The 12326-nt window shown below is 32.4% G+C and overlaps 1 protein-coding gene across 2 annotated transcripts; it reads left to right on the forward strand.

Annotated features, from left to right (window-relative positions):
• The first annotated feature begins 5441 nt into the window (after positions 1 to 5441).
• On the forward strand, positions 5442 to 12117 carry LOC105162005 (histidine kinase 5). Of its 2 annotated transcripts, none has more exons than XM_011079940.3 (13): positions 5442 to 6126; positions 6915 to 7790; positions 7950 to 8006; positions 8175 to 8402; positions 8515 to 8608; positions 8686 to 8892; positions 9009 to 9139; positions 9256 to 9305; positions 9564 to 9907; positions 10034 to 10137; positions 10379 to 11182; positions 11352 to 11528; positions 11678 to 12117. In XM_011079940.3, the coding sequence occupies exons 2-13, from the start codon at positions 7023 to 7025 to the stop codon at positions 11810 to 11812; spliced, it is 3099 nt and encodes a 1032-aa protein (XP_011078242.2). In that variant the 5' UTR covers positions 5442 to 6126; positions 6915 to 7022; the 3' UTR covers positions 11813 to 12117. The 2 variants fall into 2 exon arrangements, with proteins under 2 accessions (XP_011078242.2, XP_011078407.2); XM_011080105.3 differs by lacking the exon at positions 5442 to 6126 and adding an exon at positions 6289 to 6559.
• The last annotated feature ends 209 nt before the right edge of the window (positions 12118 to 12326 follow it).

Here is a 12326-nt window from a genome sequence, read left to right on the forward strand (position 1 = left end):
TATAGGAAAAATGTAATTTGTCTCTTGGATTATAGGAAACATTTAAAGTATATCCCTATGAAAAATAAAACATTCAAAAAAAAAAAAAAAAAAACTCACCTCCCGCCGATGCCTCCCCGCCACCACTGCCCCCCAAGTCGACACCGCTTGCCTCCTTCTCCAGCATCGCCTGTTCTTACCCTACCACTGGCTTCCTTTGTCGCCCCTCTTGCCATCCCCTCGTCTTTCACCGCGGGTCGTCTCATTCACCTCCTCCGTCGGCCATCGCCCGCCTCCTCCCCGATCCCTCCTGGCGTGGCATGGCAATCGATTAGCTCCGTGTCACCCTCTTTATATATATATATATATGTGTAAATTAAATATATATAGTTTATTTTACAAAAGAAATAAATAATATCAATAAAATTTGAATCATTCATCTATCGTAAAAATAGATTTTACAATATATAAAAAGGATAGAAGTATCACTTATAATAAAAAAGGAAAAAAGAAAGGGCGTGAATGATACACCTAAAGCATCAAGGGGAGTGTTTTTGTAATTTTTTGAAAATCATACAAAGTTTATTAGTATTTTATTTTTTTCAGAAAAATATATTAAACATTTCCTATAGTATATGAGGATAAATTGGATTTTACCCTATATGTATATATATCATTATTGTAATGATATCATAATTCTGTAATTTTTCAGAGTTAGAGTGAAGCGAAATTGCAATAAAATATTCCTTAATTATTTATTTACTTTTATTTATAACAAAATAACAATTTCATAATTCTAAGCATCATATTAAAATTTTAATGTCTTAATCATAGCCAATGATCACTGTGTGTATATATATATATTAAGCAATAATAATATGAAATAGATATAAAAATTGAGATAGAAGAGGTAGGGTTGGCACATGTGCAGACAAGTTGGTTGAGTGCTTACACATAACAAATAATGGTCGGTTACGACATTACTGCTTTTCCATTGCCATTTCCATCAATTTCAGTGCTTTATTGTATGGATCCAACAACAAAAATAACATGGATGCCTACGTATAAAGGAAATAATACCACCCCCCCACCCCACCCCCACCCCTCATCCCCAAAAGAAAATTCAATGCATAATACACTGGGTACATAAATGATTAATCTCGTCAAGGAATAATTACATTTTTTTTTCTTGAGATTTGATATAATTATACGTAGATTCTTGTGATTTGAAAAATTATATTTAGTACTATTTAAGTTTATTCTCGTCTAATAAATAGGTTCATCTGTTAATTAAAATTCACTTATTCATCGATATCAACAAAAAATCTGAATGCACAAAATTGATATTTACCTTCAATTGACTTATCACCGCCTTATTGCAGGTCAAACAAATTATTTTTTATTAAACTACACTTATTACGGTGAAGATACACTCCCTATCATGCATTAACTTGTGAAGATGCATAGGAGTAATTTGGTCATAAAAAAGATTTATTTGATCTGCAATAAATCAATTATAAATTATTCGAGGACAAATATATATTCTTATCTGATTTTTTTTGTTAATATCAGCAAATTCGATGAATTTTAACTAACAAAGAGATAAATGAAAGCAAATATCAATGGTACTATATGTAATTTTTTAAATTACAGGAGGTCAATATATAATTGTACCAAACCTCAGGAAAGAAGAGTGTAATTAGTCCTATTATATTAATTGTTATAATTGTATTATTTAACTATATGCTAAGTCATGAAATAATTAATCATGAAACGAAACATCTTATAATTAATTAAATTTGACCGATTGATATAATATTGTAGTTTTATATTAATTATTGTTTCCTAATACCAAAGCGTAATCTTTTAATTAACTTATAAGTGGTGGATTATATAAAATTTAGGGTAAAAATACACTTTGCCCCCTTAAACTGTTCTTTATGTAATATTTACCCCTTAAATTAATGAATTATATTGTTTTAATATACATTAAATTATTTTTAATTAATTTTTTAATAAATAAAAAATTTAAATTAAAAGTAGAGGAGAAATTAATATATAATAGATATTACAATAAGTATAATATAACCAACAATTTTCATATATATTTTTTTAAAAGAAATTGACAAATATATATGCTTAATCAAAAGTTCAATATTTTTATAAAAAAAAGTAAATAAATATACTTTATCATATTTTTTAAAAAAATATATTCAAGAAATCGATATATATAATTACTTATTTTTATCTAAAAGAATAAATAGTTAATAACTTAATTTTATAACCAAATTAATAAAAACTTTTTACGAAATTTTTCTGTGCAGTTATCTGTTATTGTACTCATTCATTGCGTAAGTTTGAGTCTATAAAATATAATAAAATTTAAATTATTTAATTCACTGATTATATTTTACTTTATTATAATTAAAAGATAGTTTTTCAAATTAATTTTTTTAATTAAACTTAAAATACAAATTATTAAAAAAAAAAAAGAAATTCTTTGAACTATATAGATATATAATAAGAGCAATATTGCCAAAAATTTAATTTTAAGGGATAAGTGTTATATTTGTTAGTTTAAGGGGTAAATGTTACATCAAGAATAATTTAGGGGAGCAAAGTGTATTTTACCCTAAAATTTACGTGCACCAGATATTTAGTTGTTATAATAATAATAATAATAATAATAATAATAATAATAATAATAATAATAATAATAATAATAATAATAATAATAATAATAATAATATAATAATAATAATAATAATATAATAATAATAATAATAATAATAATAATAATAATAATAATAAGCTTACGATTGCCACCCCTCTTAATACCTGTTTTCCTTAATTTTTCACGAAAAATAAATATATTAAATCAGTAAACTCACATTATTATAATTTGAGATTACAATAAATTCATCATGTTACGTGAAATAATTATTATAATTTTTTACTTTTGATAATAAAAAATAAAATTAATTATTATTATAATTATAATTATTTTTTATGGAGGTGTTACAACGTTCATAAGCAATAAAAAGGCCCACATGGCTACAATCACGAGGTCCATAACAAGTGGTAGCAGTGGCGAAATCAGAAAAATGACTAAGTCCTATCACAATTTAATCAATTAATTCAAATAAATATTAATTCAACAAAAAATTCAAACAGTACACAATTGCTTTACAAATTAAATATAAAATATCGTGGTATAAAGTGTATTTTTTCTTGTGCCAATTTTAGTCCTCTATTCTACAGAATTTATGAAGCTAAATATGTCGAGTTTTTCTAATTTTAGGACTATTTTAAAAATTTCGTAAAGCATAAAACTAAATGTGTCGAATTTTCTCAATTTTAAGACTATTTCGAAAAGTCCGTAAAGCAAAAAACTGAAAATATTGAACCCCTTATCTTCTGGGACTAAAATGCTCTAAACGCTACAACCACTTCTTTTAAAATCAATTATTCTAAATTAATTCTATCATAATAAAAAAATTATAATTAGTTATGCAATCGTCAAACCAAATTATTTCAAATACAATTAATTCTTACAACTATGACTAAACAATCAAAAGGCTACAAACTTCTCGGTACTAATAGTTGTTACGTCAATACTGTTCGAAGTTGTTCGTATAGAAGGAATTCTTGCAATTAGAAACTATTTTTTTTATATTATTTTAAAAAAAATCACAACGAGACATTCAAATTAAACTACTTATTAACTACAATTATTTCATCAACATCAACTAATGCTCCATAATACTTTAAGCTAAGTCCTCTTGGTCATCGGGGCTCGACAGGGGTTAGCTTCGCACCTGAGTGGAAGGATCCAAAACACTTTTTATTAATATATTAGTTATCGTTGTATCCGTTCCCGGCAAGTATATATAAAAAAGAGTATGACGTAAGATGATGAGAAAAAAAAATTATAATAAGAAAGAAAAAAGGTTTATGAGAAGAAAAAATCGTGGAGTGAGGTGACAGAGAAAAAATATGTAATTATAAGTTTATTAAAAATATAAAAATTTAAAAAAAATAAATATGGAGAAGTTTGCAAAGATAAACATGAAGTGGTAAGAGAAAAAAAATTTAAAAATCGTGAGATTATTTGAAATTACTATTCCAACCAAATTTATTTTGAAGGGAATAAATGATTTTTTAAGTATTAAAAAATTGATACGGTAAAAGATTTTATTTTATAATAATATAAATATATGTATATACACTTCAATAATTATTAATTATAAAATTATACTATTTATGTTTATTTAAAAAATTATACACATATTATGTAAATATAAAATATATTATAATTTAAAATAAAAAATTCGTAATTAAGTATTCTTTGATCAAAATATTAAATCATGTTTTTACTTCGAAAATGTATTTGTTTTCTTTTTCTTTTTAATGTGTATATATATATATATATATATATATATATATATTAGAACATACGTTTAGTCTCATCAAATGTCTTTGAAATGATTCTATCCCATATTCTGGATATAGTAACGTTCGATTGATAATATATTCGAGATTTTTTATCATAAATTAATATTTTATAAAATTATACTTTTTAAATAGATTGCCTAATGATTGCATCAATATAACTTTTACTAGTTTTTAATTTTTTTTTACGTTGATTAATACATCTAAACAAATAAGAAATTACTCTAAAAGTGAAAATTATAAATCCACATTTATGACTTAGCTTTTTTATAGTTTGATATTTTTATATATATAGCATCAAAATTGAATTTGAAATTCATATTATGTGAAAAGAAAGAAAATCGAAATTTAATGATATAATTTATATATTATATAAAAGGATAATTACACTCCTTTTTCTGGAGTTTTAGTGTAAATACATGTAAATCCTCTTTAATTTAAAAAATTAAATTTATTACCCCTAAAGTTTGTTTTTGTCTCATAAATAAGTCTACTAGTTAGTCAAAATTCACTGAATTTGTTGATATTAATAAAAAATTAAATAAAACTTGATATTTACCCTTGATTTACGTATTACTGATTTATTGTAGGTCAAATAAATTTTTCAAACTAAACAATCCTTATAACAGTAAAGATATACCTTCATTACATGTATTAACATATGAATTTGGAGTAAATTAGAGTTTTTATACTATTAATAAATTCGATGAATTTTAATTAATAAAAATAAATTTAAAAATGCCAAATATAATTTTTCAAATAATCAAAAATTTATGTGTAATTACATAAGACATCGTTACAAAAGATAGTAAATTAGAGGCAGTTTTAAAACAGTTAATAATCTTATTGCATCAAATATAATAAGTCAAATGCTGTAGTAGACTCATTGACACGCGCCGTCCATGTCCGTCTCTTACCTCGTGAATGGCGGCGGGGAATAACCTCCCTCCCCCATTTAAATATACTCTCTCTCTCTCTCTATATATATATGATATATATATATATCTTTCTCTCTCACACACTACTCCAGCGTACAAATGTGTTGATGAATGAATCATTTCAATTGTTATATATATATACATACAGTTATATATATGTATGGAGGCATGGAGATTGTGAAGTAAACGCAGCACGAGGATTAAAAAAAGTTACGTTCTTCAACATTGGGAGCGGGTAGGGAAGCTTTCAGCAAAAATGCATACGTACCATGAATCCAGCCAAGAACACGTACTACGCATAGTAAACACGTTGTGAAAGAGAGAGGCAGAGAGAGTGAAAATTATGGAATTTGCAGTACAGATATAAAAGAAACCCCCAAGCAACCATTTTCTTTGCATTATTTTTCACCTCAACCGCACATGGCTTCTTCTTGAGTTTCCTATATCTCTCTCACACACATACTCACACATTTTCTTGGGTTTTCATTTCTTCTTTTGTTTATTTCCTACAGCACATGCCCTCCTCTTCGTCACTCCACCTCACCTCTGCTTCTCTCTCTACATTTTGTATGTGCTCCAAAAACTTGGCTTTTTGTAATTTTTTTATCTTTGACTGAGCACTCATCCAAAGAGATTCCTTCAGATCTACAGTGAAAAGTTTTTAGGCCTTGAGGTGACCTTAGCCTCTCGTTCTTGTTGAAGAAGAGAGAGAGACAGAGCACCAGCAGCATTCAAGAATTCTTGGATTCATCGAGAGGTCAGCTTTTTGGGGCTCTTTGATTGGTTTTTGGAAATGGGCCTTTCTGTTTTTATCTTAATTTGATTGGCGATGCATGGTTTTTCACCAAAAAGGTCCTCTGCTTGTTGAATTTAGGTCAATGAATCTCTGGCTTTTGCACCTTTCTTTGGAGTGAAAGTATTTTCTTGTTTCCCTTTTGCCTGTTTGTTTGCTGGGAGAGGTGAAGTCATTGAAATTTATGAGTCAGCGAAGAATACTGTTCCAATAATGACTGATGATGTGATCATATGTAATTCTGAATTTTATATGTTGTAATGGAGGCAGTAGCAATCAAATCCGCCAATTCTTGCCTTGAGTCTTTATTTGTCCTCTGGTCTCTTCCCTGCTAAATATTGAACCACAAAGGAATGATTAATCTTCATGATTTTAATTCATGCAGTTTGGTCATATGGTAAGTCAAATTCTTGCACAACTTAGTTTTGTTCCCTCCTGCTTGAAATGGAAGTATCAAACCTTTTCTGGTGTTTGGATGGCTTTATTAGCCAGATCATGGGGTCTGTTCAGGCCCCATCAACTGCGGTTTTACCAAGGAATTCAATGTTTTTTCCGAATTTTCATTCTTCCATATGGAGGGATTTCACCAAACTCTGTTGGAAAGTTGTGTTCCTAATTCTTCAGTGTTTTAAGTAGTCAATGCTGCTAATTTTTTTTTACAGCTCCTGTACTCATTTTTGATACTCTGCTTATGCACTTCTCATTTTCTATTTATGGTGTTTTATTTATGCTCTACCGCGGTTTCTATGCAGACTTCAATATCATCCATCCAAACGACGTTGAGGACATCATAATTTTGTATAAGCACGGTCAGTGTCTAACTTTCAGATGACAATTCCCAATAGTGTGGTGTCGTTAAAATGGTAGAAGAAAAGGGGTTGTCTGCACAAAACCATATAACTGTACAACGAATGGGTTGTGAGATGGAAACCGAACAGCCCGAAGATATGGACATTGTCCTCTCTTCTATGTGGCCAGAAGACATAAACGAAGCCGGGAGGCAATTCAATGTTGAAAGGCCGGGAGCAGATCAGGATATGTTGGAGGAGGTTACAATCAAGAAAGAGCCTAATATAGTAGATTTTAAGCGTCTTATGGAGCTTACAAATTATAGCGACAAGGGTAACTGGCAATTGGCCAAGTTGGTCAGGAACTGGGAATATAAGCAGGCAAATGCAGTACGTCTTCTCAAAGAGGAGCTCGAGAACCTTAGCAAGCAACAGCAAGAAGTTGAGCTCAAGAAGTTGGAGATTTTGGAAGAACATCGGTTTGAACAGGATGGATATGGTGGTGATAAGCGCCCGATTTCTATTCTTGATGAGAATCTGAAATATTTATATCAAGACGCTCCTAGAAGAAAGAATGATGTGATCTTCCAAGGCGAAAAAGTAGAAATAGATGCCGAGTATGACAGCGTAATATACTGGAAGCAGCGAGCCATGCATTTAGAGAAGCTTTTGGAGGCAAGTCTCCAACGAGAGCAAATATTAATGGAGAAGTTGCAAGAAAGTATAGAAAATCTTGAAAGGCAATCCTCTCCTGTGGAAGAGTTGTCGCAGGTTTTGACGAGAGCAGATAATTTCTTACATTTTGTCCTCCAAAATGCACCAGTTGTTATAGGTCACCAGGTATAGTCGAGTGCGCTTTTCAATTATGCTGGATATAATTGATTAACTTTTACAAGTTTGTATTATGATGGCTAAACAATTCATAAACTTCCAGTGCTGCTTTACATTTCAAGTTATTGCTATTTGGTTTATGATTGAACAGTTTTCCATATTTTTCAGGATAAAGAACTGCGGTACCGGTTCATCTTTAATCATTTCCCGAGTTTGGGTGAGCAGGTAGTTACACTGATAGTTTAGTTTAGCTTGGTCCGATGCGCTTTAATCTGCAACTTCGATATGTTTTTACTTATTGGCTGTCAACTACTAAACAAAGTTAATCTTTTTATCCAAAGCTTTGCTAGGAGAATCTGGCACCATCATTCCTCAAAATAACTGATTTTACAGGATATCATAGGCAAAACTGATGTGGAGATCTTCAGCGGTGCTGGCGTAAAGGAATCTCAAGACTTCAAAAGAGAGGTTCTCGAACGAGGATTGCCGGCAAAGAGGGAGATCACATTTGAAACAGAGCTGTTTGGTTCAAAAACCTTTTTAATTTATGTTGAACCTGTTTTCAGCAAGACAGGGGAGACAATTGGCGTAAATTACATGGGGATGGAAGTAACTGATCAGGTGAGGTTACTCTTTCCTTAGCCCTCCTGTGAGTTATCTGACATTCTATGTTGGTAGCAGCTTTCCCTTACAGTCCTAACAGTTTCACATTCTTGTATATGTAATATCGCAGGTCAGAAAGCGAGAGAAGATGGCAAAGCTTAGAGAGGAAATGGCTGTACAGAAGGCCAAGGAGACAGAGCTAAACAAAACAATCCACATAACAGGTTAGTCAGCTCGATATAAACCTGGATCAGCTATTGATCAAGTTGGTCGATTGTTTCTGATCAGTATTGTTCTGCAGAGGAATCGATGCGAGCAAAACAAATGCTAGCAACAATGTCTCATGAGATAAGATCTCCTCTATCTGGAGTTGTAAGCATGGCCGAGATTCTTTCCACCACTAATCTTGACAAAGAACAAAGGCAGCTGTTGAATGTGATGTTGTCTTCTGGTGATTTGGTTCTTCAACTGATAAATGACATCCTCGATCTCTCCAAGGTGGAGTCAGGTGCGGCAATGAACCTTATGACATAAGGGTTTAATTTTTTCATCATTACTGATAGTTTTGTATGGTGAATATAAAGAGGTATCTAAATCTGACGGGGTAATTATCATCTTTTTTAGGAGTTATGAAACTGGAAGCAACTAAGTTTAGACCAAGAGAGGTAGTAAAGCACGTACTTCAGACAGCAGCAGCATCACTACAGAAACTACTAACGTTAGAAGGTCATGTAGCAGATGATGTTCCTGTGGAGGTAACTAACCTTAATGATACTTCCTCAATCAACATTCAATAGGCGTTCTTGGATATACAACCATCGAGAATGGAGAAGCCAATTGTACATGATATATGACACTTCTTCAATTTCAGGTTATTGGAGATGTCCTTAGGATTCGACAGATTCTGACCAACTTGGTCAGGTACTTTTAAAGCTAAAACTTAGTTGCAATATGCATATATTCTATTAGATGAATCCATGCCACATATGGTACTTGAAATTACACAAAGATCATCAAACCGATGTATCTATCTAAGATTACAGTGCTTATTTCTCATTTTTATTTTTATGTTTCACCCTATGACAGTTTCCAAAATATTTCCCGAGGATTTTGATATCAAGTTCTAAATTTTACTATATATCAGTAGAATTCTTTTTTAACCTTTTAGTGTTTTTACAGCAATGCCATCAAGTTTACTCATGAAGGCAAGGTCGGAATAAATCTCTATGTGGTGTCAGAGCCATCCACAATGACCAGACAAGATTCAGAGACAGTTTCTCAAGATCAGTCAACCGTTTCAGCCAATACAAGGAATACCTTGTCAATGTCGCAAAACAAAGCTGATCAAAATGGCAGTGGGCATGCAGATGCATGTGGTACTCGTGAAAACTACAAACTTAATGATGTGGCCCAGATACAAAACGGGGCTCCAATGGACGAAGACAAAGAGACTCATCTCTCCCCAGAAGAACGAGTCGTTTGGATTCGCTGTGATGTTTATGACACAGGGATTGGAATACCTGGTATTATACTCTATTCCTCGGTCTTCTGCCTGATGAATGTGTATGCTTATATGGTTATTAGCCATTCTAACTTTCATTGAACGGAAGACTGATACATTATGACCTGTTTCAAACTTTGTGCAACAGAAAATGCTATACCCACTTTATTTAAGAAATACATGCAAGTTGGTGCAGATACTGCTCGAAAGTATGGTGGGACAGGACTAGGCCTTGCAATCTGTAAACAACTGGTAGGAACCAATCTTGAGACTTTCAATTTGATTCTCTCCTCTTGAAAATGTTTGATAGTTCTTACGAAGAATCATTGGATTATCATGTTAAGCTGGATGCTAACTTTGATGATTTTGTTGCCTGCCCATAAGTAGTTTACTTCTGTTTTCTCAACATGTTAATTCATCTATCATCCTGAAAAGGAGTGGAGACTAGGATACAGTTATCTTGAATCTTTACAAATTTCTGTAATGTGAACAGGTTGAGCTCATGGGCGGCCATCTTTCTGTCTCAAGTGTCGAGCATCACGGGTCGACTTTTACATTTGTACTACCTTACAAGGTGTCATTGATCTCTGATAGTACTGATGATCCTGATGAACTCTCAGACATGGACCGCCAAGATGTTCTCGGTGATGGAAATGATGATGATTTACATTCAGGTGTTTTCATTTTCCAACCACGCACTTTGGGTTCTTTGTTTTCATCTCAAAGCTCTGGGAGGATCCAAAAGCTATCGGTGAACAGTTATGGATTCAATGCCTCACATAAATGTAATGGGTTGTTAGAGGACTCGCTGTCTCCTTCTAGTAACATCACATATAAAGAGACCAGTTCAGAAGAAGATCCCAGCACAGCTGATCATGCTATGGAGGCATCATCTGAGCCAGAGATTTCTCCGACTCGCTGCTCGGGCTCCGATGACCTAAATTTAGCTGCAAAACAAGAGAAGAGTCATCCCGAAGCGAATGGCCGTTTCCATCCTTATGCTCACCCAACGAGTTCCTCAAGAGCAAGCAACAATCTTGATGGAACTTCAGAGGCACAAGTTAGGCATCAAGAAAAGGCTCAAACGGAAAGAAGTTCTGAATGCTCTTCTAGCAACAGTTCTGAGATCCCAAAAGCTGAGCTGAAACCAAAGATCCTTCTTGTGGAAGATAACAAGATTAATGTGATGGTAACAAAATCAATGATGAAGCAGTTGGGTCATGACATAGACATCGTCTGTAATGGAGAAGAAGCTGTCCGTGCAGTTCAATGCAAAAGTTATCACCTCATTCTAATGGTATGAATAGAATATTTTTTTTTAAAATTTCTGCTTTCCAATTCCAAAAGCAGTTATTACATCTGTTTCTCGAAGCAAATCTGTCTTAAGAAGCTAAAAGACTTCACATGAAAACTTTCAGCATTATTGGTTCAGAAGAAACTGAAAAGTGGACAATATGTATTTGCAGGATGTGTGCATGCCGGTGATGGATGGTCTTCAAGCAACGAGATTGATCCGATCGTTCGAGGAAACTGGTAGTTGGGAAGATGCTATTAAGGCTGGAATAGAGATGCAGTTGCCACCTCCACATTCTGCATCAAATTCACAGCTAGAAAAACCAAGAAAGAGGACTCCTATCATAGCAGTAAGTGTTTCTCTCCAATGTTTCTTCTTGATTTGAACAACATTCTCAGGTTGAAAGTTTATTCATCAAAACTTAAAATAATGTTAAGATTTGGAGCATCCCTTTCTAACTTTTGTTCCTTAACGATGCCGGATTTGACACACTTGCAGATGACAGCAAATGCATTGTCAGAAAGTGCAGATGAATGTTATGCAAATGGGATGGACTCATTTGTATCAAAGCCTGTTACATTTCAAAACTTGAAACAATGTCTACAACAGTATCTACCATCAGTGCACCTGTAAAAATGTGTGCATATTTGTACAGAAAATGAATGATGAGTTAGGAAAGTTTTGGCATCAGTGTCTGTATAGCCTCTTTTTCTTGTCTCAGTCTCGACCGTTAGTGTGTCTAATGTTTAGGATCTGTATAGTAGCAAGATCTTCACCGTTCGCCTGGGCTCTTCTTGTTGTCTCTCCAATCATGGTGTTTTAGGGTTGTATTTGCAGTATTAATGCAAGATGATAATCTAATTCTTGCGATTTTAAGCATGTAAGATGATAATAATGTGCAAATCCAAGTGTGTTTGGTGGGATGAATTTGGATTAAATTCCAAAGTACTGTCATTTGATAGATCAATTTAAGAATTAATTTGATATTAACAAAACGTTGTTTGGTTATCATTTTCTATTTTTCTAAAGAATGTTTTGTTTAATGTATCAATTTGATAGAGATTGAAAGCCAGATGTTATCAATTTTTAAAAGTAAATAAATAAACAAATAAGATGCAGGCAGAGATAGGTTGTCCACTGGTCAGGG

This window comes from Sesamum indicum, linkage group LG1 (genome assembly GCF_026168435.1).
Source record: "Sesamum indicum cultivar Baizhima isolate 11 linkage group LG1, ASM2616843v1, whole genome shotgun sequence".
In the NCBI taxonomy this organism is placed as follows: domain Eukaryota; kingdom Viridiplantae; phylum Streptophyta; class Magnoliopsida; order Lamiales; family Pedaliaceae; genus Sesamum; species Sesamum indicum.